Source organism: Leptonychotes weddellii, chromosome 6 (genome assembly GCF_054177405.1).
Source record: "Leptonychotes weddellii isolate Sample4059 chromosome 6, ASM5417740v2, whole genome shotgun sequence".
In the NCBI taxonomy this organism is placed as follows: domain Eukaryota; kingdom Metazoa; phylum Chordata; class Mammalia; order Carnivora; family Phocidae; genus Leptonychotes; species Leptonychotes weddellii.
Genome location: NC_138374.1, coordinates 80746435 through 80766761, shown reverse-complemented (window position 1 = coordinate 80766761; position 20327 = coordinate 80746435). Strand labels below are relative to the sequence as shown.

The window sequence follows — 20327 nt, the reverse complement described above, 5'->3', positions numbered from 1 at the left end:
GGGAGTCTGCTTCTCCCTCTGACCCTCCTCCCTCTCATGCTCTCTGTATCTCATTCTCTCTGTCTCAAATAAATAAATAAAATCTTTAAAAAAAAAAGCAAAATGCTCCCCAAGATGGAGGCTACTTAGGGAAGTGTGTTAACAAAAACCTTTTCTGAGCGCTTTCTGGGGGTGAGTGTGGGGAACAGCTGTCTCCTTAGACGGCAGCCAGGACCCCACCGGCCTTTCTCACACAGCTCTGGTCTGTGCGGCCCCTTTGCAGGACCTGCCTGCCTCCTGAAGGATAACGAGAGTCCTCCCTCTTACACAGACAGCCAAGGGCATCTGCTGACAAGATCCTGGAGCGCCTGGGGCCCCGGCCCAGTCGTTTTAATACCATGGAGGTGGCTTTTTACCATCTGGGAAAGGGAATGAGTTTAAGCTGCACCATACTGGATAATACTCAGAAGAACTGTAACTGAGCGCTCACTGTGTAGAAAGCACTTTCTTAGCCCTTACACAAGTTTTCCAAATTCAAAAATCATTCGAATCTCATGAGGGCCATTGAGAGATGAAGGAACGACCACGGGGAAGTCAACGGCTTGCCCCAGGATGCACAACCAGCAAGTGGGACTGAATTGGAACGAGGTGGCGTGAACTCCGAGCCTGTGCTCTGACCCATCTTTCTCAGGACCCAGACCAACAGACCCTGATTTACAACACTTGTGAGAAGTGAGAAAAACAGCTGAATTCTCAGGTTCACAACTAATGGTAAGAAGGACTATATTTGTATTTGCACCCTCCCAGCATGAAAACAAAATGGACCGAGGAGTGGCTGCAGTGTTCATGGAGGGACAGCCTGGCAGCTCAGGGGAAAAGGGTCCACCTCAGGAGCAGCAGCAGAGAGCACTTCAGAAGGCCAAACCCGGAAAGTCTGGGGCAATGGAGCTTGGAGTATGCTGAGCCAAAAGACCAAATGACCCCAATGGGTGCAACACTGTGAGTCTGGTGAAACACTCTTGTGCTTCTGCCCAGGAGGCTGAGGAACAAGATGAGGGCAGTTGTGGGGCGCCTGGGTGGCTCAGTCGGTTAAGTGACTGCCTTCGGCTCGGGTCATGATCCCAGGGTCCTGGGATCAAGCCCCACATCGGGCTCCCTGCTCAGCGGGGAGCCTGCTTCTCCCTCTCCCTCTGCCTGCCTCTCTGCGTACTTGTTCTCTCTCTCTCTCTGTCAAATAAATAAATAAAATCTTTAAAAAAAAAAAAAGATGAGGGCAGGTGGGGGAATAACCAATTTTTTTAGATTTATTTATTTACTTGAGAGAGAGAGCATGAGCAGGGTGAGGGGCAGAGGGAGAGGGAGAAGCAGACTCCTCTCGGACCAGGGACTTGATCCCATAGGACCCGATCCCAGGATCCTGAGATCATGACCTGAGCCAAAGGCAGATGCTTAACCGACTGAGACACCCAGATGCCCCAAGGTAATAACCAAGTTTTGTTAGCATCCACGATCCCCAAATTCTTACCCCAAGGCTCCCGAGATCAAGAATTTAGGTGTGGGCGCCTGGGTGGCTCAGTTGGTTAAGCCACCGCCTTCGGCTCAGGTCATGATCCTAGAGTCCCGGGATCGAGTCCTGCATTGGGCTCCCTGCTCGGCGGGGAGTCTGGTTCTCCCTCTGACCCTCCCCCCTCTCATGTGCTTTCTCTCTCTCATTCTCTCTCTCTCAAAAAATAAATAAATAAAATCTTTAAAAAAAAAAAATAAAAAAGAATTTAGGTCTGAGGTGGGCTTCTTTGCTCATACCACAGCATATACTACAGGGTTATAAAATTCTTTTCTTTAGGGCGCCTGGGTGGCTCAGTTGGTTAAGCGACTGCCTTCGGCTCAGGTCATGATCCTGGAGTCCCGGGATCGAGTCCCGCATCGGGCTCCCTGCTCGGCAGGGAGTCTGCTTCTCCCTGTGACCCTCCTCCCTCTTGTGCTCTCTGTCTCTCATTCTCTCTCTCGCAAATAAATAAATAAAATCTTTAAAAAAAAAAAATTCTTTTCTTTAAACGTAACATTTTCCATTTTCTTAGAATTTATCATTAGGTTTCGAGCATTGCTCTTGAACCAGCTGTGGCAATTGCCTTTCTGACACCTTCCACAAGGTCGGGGAGCTGGGTGAATTACAGTTGTTTCTTCTAGTAAATGAAATACCATTTGCCCTACCTCGGATATAGGCCAACACCAACTTCCTGCATCTCCGCATTACAGATGGTGAAAGCATTGCAGATCACCTGTAAAAACAAGGGGAAGACAATCAGGATTACCAGAGTCACCTAAGAAACTTTGCAGGCAAGAGAACACAAATGTTCAAAATCAAACGTAGGAGTTTTAATACTTTAACAGTTGCTTTGGAAAGATCCAAGCCAAACAGGGATGCTCTTTCATTTGCAAAAGAAGGTATCTGGGACACATTTTCCTTAAGAACATCAGGTTAAGTGCAGAAATAGCAACATCCTGTACAAAACCTTAAACCAGCACAGGGACTGTTAATTTCAATCTAATCCTCTCCTCCAAAGTTACACAGTTCCATTACAACATTAAGTTTCAGAATACAAATAATCTATTTATTGAGCACTAGACTCCTACCACCTTGAATTTTCTTTTCCCCTCAAATTGCCTGCAATTTCCAAATGCCACTATGTATCCATGAGGAACAGCAGCCTGTCTTTTATTCCTACAAAGAGGGAAGGACACCCCGAGAGAGTCTGCGATCGGAGCTGACGGACCACAAGGAGCACAGAAAGTCATTCATTCCAGCCATGGCATTTACTATGGACATGGAAGGGCCTCACCGACTAGATAGCACAGTCCTATACCTTATGGGGAGTGGGCCAAAAGGAATAGAAGATGTGATCACTGTGTTCAAAGGACCTCAAAACCTGTGGAAGGCCACCCATAATCACAAAAAGAGCACTGGACTTAGAATCAGAAAACCTAGGTCCTGGCCATACATTGCTGCCTCAGGCAGGTGCTGGGATGAGCAGTGAAGGAATAAAGCAAAGTTCCTGCCTTCATGAAACTTAAATTCTAGTGGGGGGTGGGCGTGCACGTTCGTGTCAGAAGAAAGAGCAAGTGCAAAGGTCCTGGGGTGCAAATGTTCTTAGGTACAGAGTAACAGCAAGAAAGCTGGTATGGGCAAAGCAGGGCAAGGGAGAAGAAGAAAGGTGAAATATGAGATCAGAGTGGTAGTTAGATCGTTAGGTGCTTAGAGCTATGTCTAAATTGTTTTCTAAATGAGACAGAAAGCCACTGGGTTGCTTCTGAGCCAAGGCATGAATGGATCGGATTTCTGTTTGGAAAGGATCACTCTGACCATCGTGTAGAGAATGGGCTATAGAAAGGCAACCGTGGAAGGAGAGGGAATGAGAAGCTCAGGTGAGGTTGGAGGCCTGGATGTCGGTGGCAAAAATGGGGAGAAGTGAGTGGTGCTGCCAACAGGATTTATGACAGACTATCCAGGGGAATGGAGAGAGTCAAGGATCAGGTTTGAGCATGGACCCAAACGGGCTCCATAATGTTGCCATTCATTAACAGGAGCAAGACTGGGAAAGGAGCAGGTTTGGTTGCAGGGAGCTGGGAGCAAGGCCAGGCGCTCTGTTTCAGCCATGTTAAATTTGAAACGGCCTATTAGACATCCCAGCCAAGACCAAGTACAAGCGGAGCGCCTGGAGTGGGGGGTAGCAGACGGGCTGGAGACGGACGCTTAGGACAAGAAAGAACAAAGCCCATCAAGAAGAAAGCAGAAGAGGCCACCGCAGACCCGCAGACTTGAGATGAACCAGGGACCACAAATGGATGCTGACTCACTGTTATAGTTTCTGTAGAGGAAAAAAAAAAAAAAAGAAAGAAAACAAGCGACAACGAATGTCTTTAAATCAGGTTTATATGAAAGAACGTAAAGTATGAAAAAGCGCTCAGTCCTTTGAGACTCCTCCACTGCTCTAAAGAGCTCTTCTATGAAATCTAGTGCAACCTATCATGATTTAGCATTTCCTCTAAAAGTCTGTTAAAACTGCAGTCTCAAATCAGGAAATAAGTTGGTGTATTTTAAACACACTAGTTAAATTGCTCTAAGGGCATGTGTTTCATATTAAGTCACAACAGTGTACTGCCTACACATATTTATGTATAAAAATGTATGTATATTTATGTATAAAATGGATGGTGGAAATGCAGGACAAAAGATCCTGTGTTTTCTTTTAGAAACTTTACACATTTTTAAATGGGTATGAATTTGGGGGCGGGGAATAGAAACTTTAACATGTATTTTTAAAGTGTAATCAGGACTTTACCAACAGTAAGCCACCAATGAAACACCGGATCTAACCCATCTAATCTGTTAACTTTTTTTTTTAAAGATTTTATTTATTTATTTGAGAGAGAGACAGCGAGAGAGGGAACACAAGCAGGGGGAGTGGGAGAGGGAGAAGCAGGCTTCCCGCGGAGCTGGGAGCCCGATGCAGGGCTCGATCCCAGGACCCTGGGATCATGACCTGAGCTGAAGGCAGACACTTAAAGACTGAGCCACCCAGGCGCCCCTCTGTTAACTTTTGAATTAAACCAAAATGTAAACATTTTGTTTCTCCACTGTGAAGCAAATTAAAGGCTTTTCCAGAATAGGTTTATTCTGACAGAATTTTTTAAAATAAAGAAAAAAGAACTAACAAGGGGAAATGTCAACTTCCTCCAGGAAACTTTCCCGGATCCCTCAGACCTAGCCGATTTACTCATCTCGTTAGCAGCATTTATCATCCTGGTTCATTATTTACCCATTTACTTGACACCAAACACAACTCCTGTGTAAAATACTCAGAGGGCAGTGATGGTGGTTCCTTGCGTGAAAGACACTAATATAGGTTTTTCTGGGAGATGGATGGTTGTGTGGGTGTGGTCCTCAGTGTCCCCAGGGGGGTACTCTCTAGGACAGGGTCAGAGAAGACACCAGAAGTAAGTCACAGGTATCCTGTAGGTGTGGAAGAGGAGAGACCAGATGTGGTTCCATACTCTACCAAGGAGTAAGGAGAAGTTCATCTTCCATCTCTCTTGTCCTTTGGCATCCAATCTGTTGATATCCCTGCTGGATCTCTTTGTCCATTCTCGCTCTCCACTCTGGCTTTTGTTTCAAGCTCTTTTCCATTAGTCCAATGGATGGGACAACAGGCTTAGGCCTCAGAAGAGACCAAGGGCTTGTTTGATCCTCTGTTTAAAATGCCAGGGGCCTGGGGCGCCCGGGTGGCTCAGTCAGTTAAGTGACCTACTCTTGATTTCAGCTCAGGTCGTGATCTCGGGGTCATGAGATTGAGCCCCGCAATAGGCTCCATGCTGGGTGGGGAGTCTGCTTGGGATTCTCTCTTTCCTTCTCCCTCTGCCCCTTCCCCACATTCCCCACCCCTCAAATAAATGCCAGGGTCCTGATATATGAGGCACAAAATAAATGTGTGCAAAATGAAGGAATGAATGAATGGGCAATAGTCCCCACATCCCTCGCCTTCCCTCCTACTTCTCTGGCATCTTTTTCTTTGTTAACTTTCCTCCCTTCTTTTCCTTTTCCTATTTTCACTGGTACCTCTCTGCTATTCTCATTCTGCCCTACTCCACAATATAGGTAGGATGTTTTAAAGTCCTACTGAGCCAACCAGACAAGTCCCTCTTTCATATTATTCTGAGAGGCGTTGTATGCCAGGTTTCTTGAGCTAAAACAGTTTAACTTTTGCCTACTCCCACTTTTATTAAAAATACTGGTTTAACTCACTAGTATATCCATATGTGCTCAAGTGAAAATCTGAAAGGAATTTCTCTTTATACCAAGAAATAAAAGAATGGAAATAAAGCCCAGAAATAAAAGTTTAGACACTTCTCAAAGTATTTCTTTGTATAAACAGTTTTCTTAGAAAAGTGCACAGTTTAAACAATTAATGAATGAAGACTTCACACAGACGCCTTTAGAAAAGCATATTAATGGGATTATTTCCATTAAAAAAACAAGTTAAAAAATTCTTTCTAAAAATTAAACTGGAGTATTATGGAGTATTACTTTAAAATATTTCTCATAACATAAAATTAAAACATACATTTAAATTATTTTATAATTATCAAATATGGTTATGTGTATTCTTACAATATTTCTTTTGAGGTAATCAAAAGCCTTTATAACACTGTAGCTTTTCTAGATAGTAAAACTCCACTGAGTTGGTACAAGTGATTGTTGAACCTCTCTATTTTGTAAAAAACAAGTAAGTAAAATTTTAAATATTCTATAAAACATGATAAAAATCCTTAACAAAGTAGGTTTAGAGGGAAAATACCTCAACGTAATAAAAGCCATGTATGAAAAACACACAGCTAACATCATACTCAATGGTGAGAACTGAGAGCTTTTCCCATAAGATCAGGAACAAGACAAGGATTTCTACTCTCACCCCTCTTATTTGACATAATACTAGAGGTCCTAGACACAGCAGTCAGACAAGAAAAAGAAACAAAAGGCATCAAAATTGGTAAAGAAGAAATAGAACTTTCACTATTTACAGATGACATAATACTATTTTTAGAAAACCCTAAAGATTTCACCAAAAAACTACCAGAACTGATAAATGAATTCAGAAAGGTTGCAAGATACAAAACCAATATAGAGAAATCCATTACATTTCTATACCCTAGCAAGGAAGAAGAAGAAAGGGAAATTTGGAAAACAATCACGTTTACAATTGCACCAAAAAGAATAAAATGCCTAGGAATAAACTTAACCAAAAAGGTGAAAGACCTGTACTCTGAAAACTATACAACACTGATGAAAGAAACTGAAGACAACACAAACAGAAAGCTATTTCATGCTCATTGACTCGAAGAACAAATATTTTTAAAATGTCCATACTACCCAAAGCAATCTACAGATTTAATGCAATCCTTATCAAACTACCAACAGCATTTTTCAGAGAACTAGAACAAATAATCCTAAAATTTATACGGAACCACAAAAAACCCAAATAACCAAAGCAATCATGAAAAAGAAGACTAAAACTGGGGGCATCACAACCCACAATCCCAGATTTCAAGTTATTCTACAAAGCTGTCATCATCAAGACAGTATGGTACTGGCACAAAAACAGACACATAGATCAATAGAACAGAATAGAGAGTCCAGAAATAAACCCACAATTATATGGTCAATTAATCTTTATCAAAGGAGGCAAGACTATACACTGGGGAAAACAGTCTTTTCAACAAATGGTGCTGGAAAAACTGAACAGCTACATGCAAAAGAATGAAACTGGATCACTTCTTTCTTACACCATACAAAAATATAAATTCAAAATGGATTACAGATCTAACGTGAGACCTGAAACCACAAAAATCCTAGAAGAGTGCACAGGCAATAATTTCTGACATTGGCTATAGCAACATTTTTCTAGATATGGTCTCCTCAGGCATGAGAAATAAAAGCAACAATAAACTATAGGGACTACATCAAAATAAAAAAAGCTTCTGCACAGCAAAGGAAACAAATAGCAAAACTAAAAGGCAGCCTACAGAATGGGAGAAGATATTTGCAAATGACGTATCTGATAAAGAGTTAGTGTCCAAAATATACAAAGAACTGATACAACTCAATACCCCAAAACCAAATAATCCAATTAAAAAATGGGCAGAAAACATGAATAGACATTTCTCCAAAGAAAACATGCAGATGGCCAAGAGACACATGAAAAGATGTTCAACATTAGCTCAACATCAAGGAAATGCAAGTGAGATATCACCTCACACCAGTCAGAATGGCTAAAATCAAAAACACAAGAAATAACAGGTGTTGGTGAGGATGTGGAGAAAAAGGAACCCTCGGACACTGTTTGTGTGAATGCAAACTGATGCAGCCACTGTGGAAAAGTTTGCTCAAAAAAATACAGAGCTTCCTCAAAAAAATTAAAACTACAATTACCACATGATCCAGTAATTCCTCTGCTAGGAATTTACCCATAAAATATGAAAGCACTAATTCAAAAACATACATGCACCCCTATGTTTATTGCAGCATTATTTACAATAACCAAATTATGGAAACAACCCAAGTATTCATCGATTGATGAATGGATAAAGCAGCTTTGGTATGTATTTACAGTGGAATATTAGTCATTAAAAAGAATGAAATCTTGACATTTGCAACAACATGGATGGATCTAGAGAAATAATGGTAGGTGACATAAGTCAGTCAGAGAAAGACAGATATCATGTGTTTTCACTCATATGTAGAATTTAAGAAACAAAACAAAGGAACAAAGAAAAAAGAGACAAACCAAAAAAGAAACTCTGAACATAGAGAACAAACTGATGGTTACCAGAGGGGAGGTGGGTGGGGGGATGGGTGAAATAGGTGATGGGGATTAAGGAGTGCACTTGTCATGATGAGTAATGCATACAATTGTTGAATCACTATATTGTACACCTATAACTAATTTAACACTGCATACTAACTCTACTGGAATACACAGATACATAAAATATAGATATCATATATAAATATTCTAGGAACCAAATTTTTACATCATTTGGTTCAGGTTCTACGTCCAGAACCTGACATTTGTGTTCTGCGATTAAAAGATCCCCTGTAGCAATCACACCGAAACACAAATACTATTTCAGAGAGTTATTTTATACACATGTTCAAATTTCACATTTCCCTCAAATTTTCTGAACTGGAAGCTTTTTATTGTAGCAGCAGATAAATTAAGGCATATGAGACATGAGGGAAAATCACCTTTTAATGGCAAAGCTGAACTGCTGTAAGAAAACGTACAACCCATTCTATGCCATAGAGTCCTCTACGCCGTAACAGAAGAAGCCATCCACTCCCCAGCACCCCCTCACCCTCAATACTCACTTCTACAAAGAAGTCAGTCTGTGTGTGAGTAGCCGTAGCTGGCTTCTAGCCGACCTTGAAGAATGCTTTCAATTTCAAAAGATATAAAGTTTAAAACATTTAAACAAAAGGGAACTCAGTTCCTAAACACAAACATCAGGCAGTTTCCTCAAAGACCATCTGCATCTCCTTTACAATTTCTCTATTTAAGGCATAAGTAGAATGCTTAGGACACAAAAATGTGACACACAGAGTTTATTCATTAGAGAGGCTAAAGGTAAATTTTCAACAGAGAACTTACTGCATTTCATTTTATCAAGGTCTGTGCACAGAAGGAAAGGAAGTAGGGAGAGTTGGCAGATATGAAAACCCAAAGCAAAGGTTTTTGTACAAAATAATTGCCCCCCTCCACCACTACCCCAGCACTATTAATTCTCTAACTTTAGAAGCATGATAAGGATTTCAGTCAGGGTATATTATTATTCTCCATGCCATATGACATTTTATTAAAGACAACTATTTTTTTTTTCAGAATCTTCTCATAAACCTCAAGAGATTTATTTATTTTTTAAAGATTTATTTATTTGAGAGAGATGGGAGGAGAGAGAGAGCATGCAGGGGGAGGGGCAGAGGGAGGGAGAGAGAGAATCTCAGGCAGACTCCCCGCTGAGCACAGAACCCAATGCAGGGCTTGAAGTCACATCCCTGAGATCATGACCTGAGCAGAAACCAAGAGTCAGTGGCTTAACCGACTGAGCCACCCAGGAGCCCCTAAACCTCAAGAGATTTAAAACTTTACCCCTGATCCTTTCTATCAGCATGTCAAATATTGAACCATCTCTCATGATTCAACCCAGGCCTTTCCTGATATCCTACTCCCTCCTTTGGTCACTCCTTTACAACCTTTCCCTAGCCGTGAAAATGAAAGGTATATAAACCACCAACCAGAAGAAGAACAGGAGGGAACCAGGTTGGGGAAGGAGGTGAGCTTGGGAGTGAAGAAGCAGCAATAATAACAAAAAACACAAATCCCAGAATTCCAGAAGGCTTACAACAATAAGGATGGTTACACATCTTTTCCATTTCAGTCTTTAAAAATCGATCAATAAAACAATTAGTGCAACATAGTCTCCCTTTGCTGGGAAATAGTGGGAGAGCCTCCATGTTTCATTCGTGAGTTGGCTGTGAGCTGGGGTGCCCGGCCCCATCACTGCACTGCTCCACAGCCAGCCTTGTGGAGTCTGACCTTTGGAAGTTTTCTAATGTTTCTGTCACAGGCTCTTCTGTTCACAAACCTAAGGGACCACTGGTTAAAGACAGCAAGTGAGGATGCTGGAAAACAGGTAAGGAGGAACATAAAAATGGTAAGTGTATATGACTCAAGATGCTCCATTATAATGACTTTTATCGGGAAGAAATTCTTCCATACCACCTCAAGATGTCTCTAGTATTTAGAAAATGCTAGAAGGAGAACATATAATTAGTATGTAATCTTACTTTTAGCAGATGGCATGAAAACTATTAAAGTCTCCAGTGTGTTATTTGAAATGCGCTTGCACCTAGCCCCCTAAAACTTTCTCTTATGTCATCACTTAGAAACATGAAAATTATAAAATTTAATCTAGCTGGTTTTCTAAAGAGTAGATTATAAGAATGGTAAGCATCAGGTTTTAAAAGCATGATGCTAACGCCCAAACCAAAAACATTCATTTAAATGTATGTTGATAGATTAATAAAAATGTTAATTAAATGTTTATAAAAAATATTCATTTAAATGTTGATAATCTAATTTAAAGCAACTTAAACCATGGGTACCACTTGTTAAATGGGAAAGCTAAAAATCTGTCTTTATATTATATGAATATTATTAAAGATTTTACAAATGCACTTTATAATACAAACCAAGTAAAAAATAAAATAATCTAACTTAAGAACCACATCTTTACCACATCCCATATCATAACACACTTGGACATGTGTTCCAGACCCTGTACGTTTGAATACTATCTGTTTCCACAATGGCAATGGTGTCAGTCACATTTCCAGCTACGGTCACAAAGAGTGCACAATAGACACACCAAATATTCAACAATGATTTGCAAAGGCTAAAATCAATATCAAGGCCAGTGTCATAAGAGAAGGGATAGCAATCCTAAAATCGCGCTTCCTGTTCTAGAGCGTTCCCAAGGCAGAACTACCAATTGTTATCAAATGAGGATTCACAAAATGAAGGCCTTTTGGATAACAGGTCTGTCTTCAGAAACCCACCCATATTTTCATTTTTCTAAGGGCTCTCCTCACGGCACAGCCCATTATGTCTTCAACAACTGTCCTTGACAAGAGAAAGCAAAACAGGAATGATAGTCACAAATTTGTCCATTGTTCTTTGTTCTTCCCTTCAGGATATTCCCTGGCATTCCACCTCCTTATATCACTCAGCTGATGAGAAAAGCATTTGCAACAGGTGTCTGTCAAGTATGTATAAAAGTATAAAAGCTCTTAACAGGGTTTCCATCGTGTCATTTTGCTCCCATATCCTGAGGCTCAGAAAAACAACGATATTCTTAAATAATTTATTACTGGATATTGTTATAGTTTCCATAGCTCTGCCATAAGCGTGCTTTCTGGGAAACATTTCACGTAGTCCTGCTCCTGTCCAGAAAGTGTATTATCACGACCAGCTCAACTTTCCCCCACAGATAACACTTAAGGATTCTTCTGTTCAGCTTGAGTCTCTACAAATGTTCTCTTATGTGATAATCTAGTTTCATGATTCTCTTTCCAGGTAATTGGAGCAAAAATCTACCCCGAGGCAGTGTGGTCTTCTGCTCTGTAATGTCTCTTGGTTTGAGCTAAAACCCAAAATGTGGTACACTGGGTGCGGGGCATCCCCTGAGGGAGGCTGAACTGTATGCGGCACAGTTTGGCCCAGATCCGCCATGTTTTTCCATCACGTTAATGGAGAAAAGCAAACTACAGAAAAAATGTTCCATGTGGAAGATAAAACCAAACCAACTGCTTCATGCAATCTTCAGTGAAAGATAGATTCCAGGGTGAGCCGAGGTTACTCTCTGTAGAAATTGAGGTGACTATTCTTTCCAGGAGAAATTCTGTCAGGCAAGGGTTTGTCATGCTGATCCTACTTGACACTGACACCTCAGGGAGTGACAATCGCACATGATAGCATGAGGAGTGCACATGGTGCATCTACAAGCTGCATGGGCTTAGAGGTCGGGGGGTGTTCTAGGGACTAGTAGCTGGGTGGTTTCTGGGAGGCAGTTGTAGGAGACAAGAGGGCACCTCAATAGGTCAATCCTTCCGGGGTTGCCCATGCACACCCAGTCCCTGATGACTGAGAAGGAAAAGAGAAGACAAATCATGGCCTCATTCCCCACCACCCCCTGTTTCTCCAGAGGTAGCTCATAAGTGCCCCTTCCCTGCTTCCTTCCAGCCACTCATGCGGATAGCCAGAGACACAAAACACACTGGTGGGATTTCTACTTGATCATTTGTCCCTCCTGGCACCCCGATGAATACATACATGGTACTCTTCCCAGCCTCTCTCCTGACCAGATTCCTGCACTGGCACCTAGATGAAGCACCAGCATATTGCTCCTGCACCCCTTTAGTGGTGACCTCCGGAGAGTTCCAAGGGAGGTCCCCTCCCTGGGTCAGCATTCATCAGAATATGAAGAGAGGAGGGAATTTGGAAAAATGGATTAAATATATCTTTTTTTTTTAAGATTTTATTTATTTGAGAGAGAGAGCGCGCGAGCAAAAGAGAGCACATGCAGGTGGAGAAGGAGAAGCAGGCTCCCTGCTGAGCAGGGAGCCTGATGATGTGGGGACTTGATCCCAGGACCCGAGATCATGACCTGAGCCGAAGGCAGACGCTTGCTTAACCGACTGAGCCACCCAGGCGCCCCTGTATCTTTTCTTTTTTAATGTCCACTACTGAAAGTTAAGTTTAACAAACTCTTCTTAGCGGCGCTCCTGTGGGAGCCTCCTGACTGCCTCGCTGCGGGAGGGAGGCTCTCTGGCTCGTGCTCCCGAATTTGCCCATGAAGCTACTCCCACATCCTGCACTGTAGAAAACAGCCATTTCTTGATATTTGAGTTCCAAGAGGGTAGAAATTCTATTTCATGACTTTCTCCCCCTGGCTCAGACTGGTCTGACACACTGAGCATGCTCAAAAAATGTTTGCTGAGTGAATGTCGGTGGACAGAGTGAGTACATTTGGTACCAGTGACTTTGTTACGTTAGCCTTTGTGACTTCCATATAGCATTGCTAATAAGCCAAGGCAATTGTCATTATGCAAAAACAACAAAAATCTCTTCTTGTCCTTCTCTCTTTCCCTCCTTCCTCTGTCTCCCTGTCTACATTCCTTCTTACAAGCACTTGCTCAGCGACCTACATGGACCAGGTTCTGGAGCTGCAGGGAGATGTCAGCATGGACCCCGCCCTCCATGATGCTGAGACCAGCCGGGGACGAGGCGGCACTAGGCAATGAATCACAAACATGGCACGAGTGCCCAGCAGAGGGGTCATGAGCTCAGCGGGAACAGGTCAGGGAAAGGAGGTACCTCAACCTGGACTCACAAGGATCACCCACACTTCTTATTCCTTCTGTGACATCATGGGAAAGTATTAATTATAAATTCTGGAAAATGTTTTCCTGAGATTGAAGAAAGTTGGCATAAGTTTCATACTCACACAGACTACTTTCACTTCTAAAAGTGGAAGGTGGTGACATCTGATAACAGCAGATGTTACAAAAGTCAACATGGGAAGTAAAAAGAAGCGAGACATGGGGTTTTGCCACGGCATGTGGAACAAAATACATACCCATGGCATTCCCTGGTTTAAAATAAAAAATCTTACAAACCTCTAAAATGTGTCATGTTCCTAGTCTACCTCACTGCAGGTGGAGGAAGGAAAAAGCAGAGCGATATTTTTATTTTATTTATTTATTTATTTGACAGAGAGAGCCAGCACAAGCAGAGGGAGAGGAAGAAGCAGACTCCCTGCTGAGCAGGGAGCCCGACATGGGGCTCGATCCCAGGAACCTGGGATCATGACCTGAGCCAAAGGCACCCGCTTACCCGACTGAGCCACCCAGGTGCCCCAAAGCAGAGCGATATTAAAGACAGTCGTGCCTGAAATGCCCTGATGTAATTCTTTCTCTGAAGAGCCAGAAAGGAGATACAGGGAGGCCTGAATGCAGGGGCAGGGGCACCTGACGAGGGGCGCTGTCAGGAGGGGGGGGTGGCAGGGGTGCTGGGACCCAGCGGCCCTCAGACCTTTCCTCCATCACCTGCTGAGGCCACCTGAACATCACACCAATGAACCCACTGTTTCCAACCAGGCAAAGCCTCACTGAGGCGCACCCGTCCTGCCTGAGGGAGGAGCATGGGCGCCCCCACAGTGCCCCATCTCAAAGCACTTCTGGTTTGCAGTCTCCTGGGAGCTCCAGCCCGGGGAGCTCTTAGAACAGTGTCTTCATTTTAAGGATGAGGAAAGGAAGGCTAAGGGAAATCAATACACCATTCTGAGGCTAGATACTCACCTGCTCTCACGCATCAGCAAGATTTAGTTTATCAAAGTAACCTTCCCAGCAGAAAACTCAGCCCTGAAGGAATTATACACAAGACAGGCTGAGGGGAAGGGGTTAAGTGCCAAGAAAGATCTGGAACGGTGCTGTCCTGTACCCCTGCCCTCAGAAATAGAGGTTTATTCACTCATTCATTAAGGGCCTATTTTATACAACAGGCACAGTCTAGGCACTAGGAAGGGGGGAGGAAAATCCAGTCCTTTCAACCAGTTTGCCTAGTGAAATAAGAAAACTAAAAACACATCACGTTTTTCTCTAATTCTGACAAATTTTAGCCTTTCTCAGCCAAGATAATTTTCCTGACTATTGGCCATATTTCTTTGTAAGTCACCCTGTCAAGAACCAAGTTGCAATAATGCAGGGCGGTACTCGAATCTGTCAGATCAATTCAGAAGCACATGAGTCTGCTGCCTGTCCATGGCCCTGGGAGGCACGCAGGCCTCCCCACACTCTGATCATCGGCAGGAAAGATTGCTGGGGATTACCGAAGACCAGCTGGGAGATGTAAAGGAAAATGGATGGCCTTTGAATTTTCCACTCTCCCACTGTCTGACTGCAGCCAGCCACCATTACCAAATTAGTGCCACAAAGAAAGGGATATTCTCTCCCTGCGGCAGGCCGGAAAGATAAATCAGCTACAAAAGAGCAAATGGCTACAGAAAGAAAGAGCAAATGAAACCCTGACACTCTGTTGTGCGAATGTCACAGTATTTGCAGGTGGTCACACACGGAGCTAACAGAGACAGAACTGCAGAGAACCTTCCCCTCCCACTCTGGCCCTCTTCCTATCTCCCCTCAAAGTAAATGTGATGGTTTTCTCTTTCAGGAGTGCCTTTCGCCTTCCCACCTGATCACACTTTTTTTTTTTTTTAAAAGATTTTACTTAATTATTTGACAGAGAGAGAGAGAGAGAGAAAGAGCCTGAGCAGGGGGAGGGGCAGGCAGAGGGAGAAGCAGGCTCCCCGCTGTGCAGGGAGCCCGACGTGGGACTCGATCCCAGGATCCTGGGATTATGACCTGAGCTGAAGGCAGACACTGAACCAAATGAGCCACCCAAGTGCCCCCACCTGATCAAATTTAAAAACATCCAGGAATTAGTATTTTTATGTGGGGTGCAATGTGCTAAATTATGTGTCTGCATTTCCGTATTATTGGCCAATTAATTTTGATTAATAAGAACCCAGAAATAAAGAACTAGAATTTACCAGAAAGCTGTAAAGCAGAAAAACTGTGAGAATTAAATGAGATAATAATGCATGCAGGCCTGGGAAGGGCTCCTGGCACATAGAGAGCTTTGTAAGTAGTAATGAGGTCGTTATTATTACCAAAATTCATCAACTGTAAGACACACTCGATGAAGAGTCAGATGCACCATTTTATTGCATTCTACTAAGAAAAAGTATAAGCAAACTATGTCAAGTTAGCTGTTGTGAAATGGATTCCAGTACCAGGAATATAAAATTGTGAAAAAATATACGGTTTGGAATTAATGAAATACCACATCACTGTGTATACCTCCAGGTTTTGGCAGAACGGAAGTCATGCTCTGCATAACTGATGTGTGAGAACAGGACGTTTGCGTCACCTCAGCCACATCAGGCCCTGAGCTTCTGGCCACCCCTCCATCTCTCAGGGCTTCTCCACCGAACAGACTGGCTTGCTGTCCTCCACTCTTAGCATCACCCAAACTCATTCACCACCACTTCCAGTTCTTTGTTTGCAGCATCCTCTGAGTCAGTTCTCATAAAACAGACTATCATAAGTCACTCAAAACCCCAAATACAACCTTGATCTAGAGTTACATTGCTTGTGCCAAGTTAACGGTCTGGCCAAATTTGGCCATACTCTGGAGGTGACTCAATGCACATGGGTTCCCAGCATCTTCTTTCAGTACTGATTTAGCAGGGCAATTTCCCTTGGAACGGAGTTTAAATCAGTTGCTTTAAAACCCAAGTTCACATTTCTTTTCCCGCCTACCACACAGCTCTCTCTAAATAACCAAGGGAAAGCACTTTGGAGGACAATTTGGGTAGAGAAGCAGCAGATGGATTTCAAAGCCATTCTGACAGACCGTACAGACAGGTCCTGAATGTTCTGGAATCTGAGCTGGCTATTTTTCACTGACAGCACTGACCTTCAAGACCATTAACATGTACAGGAACTGAAGAAAGATACATAAAGACATATACAGAAACCATATAGGAACTAAACCAAAATGGGGCACAGGGTTTCTGCATCCCACTTATTACCTGCAATGCCAAGGAGTGGGTGAGTACTCCCCTAAAACACCAGCCAGGGTCCTTGGTGGCCAAGAGCCCACTGCATTCCTTGACTATACAAAGATCTGACAGTGAACTGTCCACTCAGTGGTCATTTTCCCATGATGCAAAAAACACTCTTCAGATGTTTTTAAAAATATTTTTTCATGATGATAGATAAATCATAACTATTAAAAGTCAGAAGGGGGCACCTGGGTAGTTCAGTTGGTTAAGCATCCGACTCTTGGTTTCAGCTCAGGTCATGATCCCAGGGTCGTGAGATCAAGCTCCACATCAGGCTCTCATACTCGGCAGGGAGTCTGCTTCTCTCCCTCTGCCCCTCCCTCTGCTAGTGCTCTCTCTCTCTCTAAAATAGATAAATAAATCTTTAACTAAATAAATAAAAGTCAGATTATGCTGCTTGTGGTCTGGCCATTAAAACACCCCACTTCTTTACACTGTCCTTTATAACAATTACTCTCAGAATTGCCCCTTGAAGAAGACACTCAAACTTCTTAATTTGTGAGATTCAACAGTTCTCCTGCCGCTCACTATCACAAATAAAAGAATCAGGTTTTCCTTTTCCTGGGTTATATGCAGATTTAATTAGTTACTTTAAAGAAAAAAAAAATAAAATTCCAAATGATTCTTTCTTTCCCTCCAGCCTTATTTTGCACATGCTCCTCATTTTCCCCCAACATCTAAATGCAAAACAGAACATATTCGCTGAAGGAATCAGGGTTTGATAATTACAGCAAGCATAACTGAATTTGCATATGTGGGGTTTCCAACTTTGAATTCAGAGACAATGAATGGCCTAACAGCCCAAACAAGAATTAATCTGCTGTTTCTGAAAAAAAATTTAGTAAATTATCAATGGTGGTTAAAGAAATGTTGGTTTTAAAGAAAATAACAGAAATACTCCTAAGTGAAGATGATTATGGTAAAGCTTATTTGGAGGAGAAAAAATATAAATCAAAGCATTATCTGTAAAAGGTAAGCCCGAAGAGCTGAAATGCAAGGATCGCTTTGGGAAATAGGGAAAAATGAAACTGAAGGAAACAAGGCATGAAAAGAAGGGAGGATTAAGAGAACAATGAATGAGTCGACAACAAAAAAGTTACAAAGACTCCCAGGAAAGAGAATTCCTGATGGTCAGTATCTATTGGATTGTCATGATGAAAAAGAGAAGATCGACAAGAATTGAAAAAAAAAAGGTAAACTCATGATTTTATATGGCTATCTCCTGATCTAATTCAGCCCGTGAATCAGAAAGCTGATTTTCCGAAGCAAATGAAAGCAGCAGCAGGTTATTGGTAAACGGGGAGAATACTGGGTGATGGGCATCGTTGTTAACCAGTGCTCTAATCAAATTAATTTGAGAAGACTGTGATACTCGCCTCTCAGAGTCTCCTGTGAAAGACTAAGGAAAGGTAACCCCCCTGCTCCCAGCATGGCTGGCATTCTATGCAAAAGAAACACTGAAAGTCAACATATGCCAACAATATGTTTTGTAGGCTAGTGTAGATGCTCCAGGTTCTTGCTAAGCTAAAGTAGATATTGCCCTGGGTACACACTGCAGCAGAGAGTCGTAAAAACACTTCCTAAAACAATGAGCCTCAACTCCCCAATGTCCTCAAGGGCATATACAGTGTCCTGTCCCAAGAGAAGTTGGCCGCCCTTCCTTATTCAGGGGTTACTGCAAATCTACTCGAGGTGAAGTCTAAGTATCTTTAGTTTTAGGAAGGCACTAGATTCCAAACAGAAAGGTAGTCATCAGCTAGAGTAGGCAGCAATTAGAGGCTGAACAGGAGGCTCTAAGAATCTAAAACAAAGGAACTTGATAGGCATGTAATCATGAAATCCCCAAAATATCCCAGAAAGTGATAAAAATAAATACCTTTGGGTAAAGTGTTGATATGTCCCCAAAGAGGAATTCAAGATAGCTAGACCTCTTTGGTCATAATATCAACTATTATCCGTGTATTCAGGAGAAAGAAATAAGGCAAGATGATACTCTCTTTTTTTTATCTTCTATACTTAAATTTATTTATTACATTGGGAAACATGTCTGCATGTTGATCTACTGGACTCCAGCTATACAAAATCTTTAAATTAACTAAAAATATTTTTCAGGCTGTTACTCTGAAGAGAGGAGGTAGGGAAAGCACATCTCAAGGTAACTACCTTACATGTAGCATTCAAATTAACAAACAGCAACAATAAGAAAAATTGGTTATACTTTCCAAAGCGCATCCTGTGATTAGTCTGCTGCCTGTTCTTCAACCACAGTATTATATATCACAAATGAAACCCAGAAGTTTAACCCCAAGTGAGATTAAAATGTGTTTAGGGGGCGCCCAGGTGGCTCAGTCGGTTAAGTGTCCGATTCTTGATTTTAGCTCAGGTCATGATCTCAGGGTTGTGGGATCAAGCCCTGTGTCCTTGGGCTCTGCGCTCAGTGGGGAGTCTGCTTATCCCTCTCCCTCTGCTCCTGCCTCTGCTCTCTCTCTCTCAAATAAATAAATAAAATCTTTAAAAAAAATGTGTTTAGTAAATTATACCTACTAAAGCACAACAGAACTTTAGAAAGATTTTCAATAATGATTTTTGTTGAAATAAAAAAGCATTTTCTGTTTAACTTTTTTTGAGCACAATAATCTTTTTTATCTTAAATAATTAGAAACAAAATGGCTAATGGATATAATACTTTAAAGTGAAAAGAAACTAAGGTTAAAGTATAACAGGCACCTTTACATGTTAACTCACAGATGTGATTAAATTAATGTCCTGAGGGATGGAGAGCATAATTAGGGAAAACATATTTCTCCTTAATCTTTACATCATTTGCCCTGTATAAATATTGGTAGTGGTCACATACTGCTAATATTTCCCAGACAAGTGTTTTCAAGATGGCGGCTACAATGCAGTTGGTAACTCCATTCCCAAGTTGTGGGCTATAGGGCAATGATATAAATTAAAGCTGTAGATGAACAGGAGACAGATAGGGGAGTCAGTGCAGAACAAGGCCACAAGGCAAGATAAAGAAAGCATTAGGGGCACCTGGGTGGCTTAAGTCGGTTAAGCATCCGCCTCTTGATTTCAGTTCAGGTCATGATCTCGGGGTCCTGGGATGGAGCCCTGTGTTGGGGCCCGCACTCATTGGGAAGTCTACTTGAGATTCTCTCCCTCTCCCTTTACCCCTACCTCCTACCCCCCAAATACATAAATATATCTTGTTTAAAAAGTGGTAGATCATTCCATATTCAATTGCCCATGCGGTCATACCTCTGTGTCACTTACACATATTCACCCCTTTCTATTCATTCCCATCGCGGCCACCTGTCTTGGACCTTCAAGATCTCTTGCTTTCAACTTTCCAAGGTAGGCTCTCTGCCTGCCCACCCCACCGTCTTTTGTCAATCCATCCTTCAAACTGCCACCAGAAAAGAGAAATATGAGATCTACCCTGTGGCTGCAGCAAAAAGACAAAATTCTTCAACAGGACATCGAAGGCCCTCCACAATCTGCCCTCCCCCTACCTTCTTGCTGTGCCCCACGTTCGGCTGTGTGTT

General features: G+C 42.3%; 1 protein-coding gene across 3 annotated transcripts in view; it reads right to left on the bottom strand.

Moving 5' to 3' along the window:
• SMYD3 (SET and MYND domain containing 3) overlaps positions 1-20327 on the bottom strand; it is a 647362-nt gene that overhangs the window by 136783 nt on the left and 490252 nt on the right. For all 3 annotated transcript variants that reach the window (XM_081824470.1, XM_081824469.1, XM_081824471.1), the window contains one exon: positions 2191-2258. In XM_081824470.1, coding sequence (XP_081680596.1) covers positions 2191-2258 — 68 coding nt within the window. The remainder of the gene's footprint in view (positions 1-2190; positions 2259-20327) is intronic.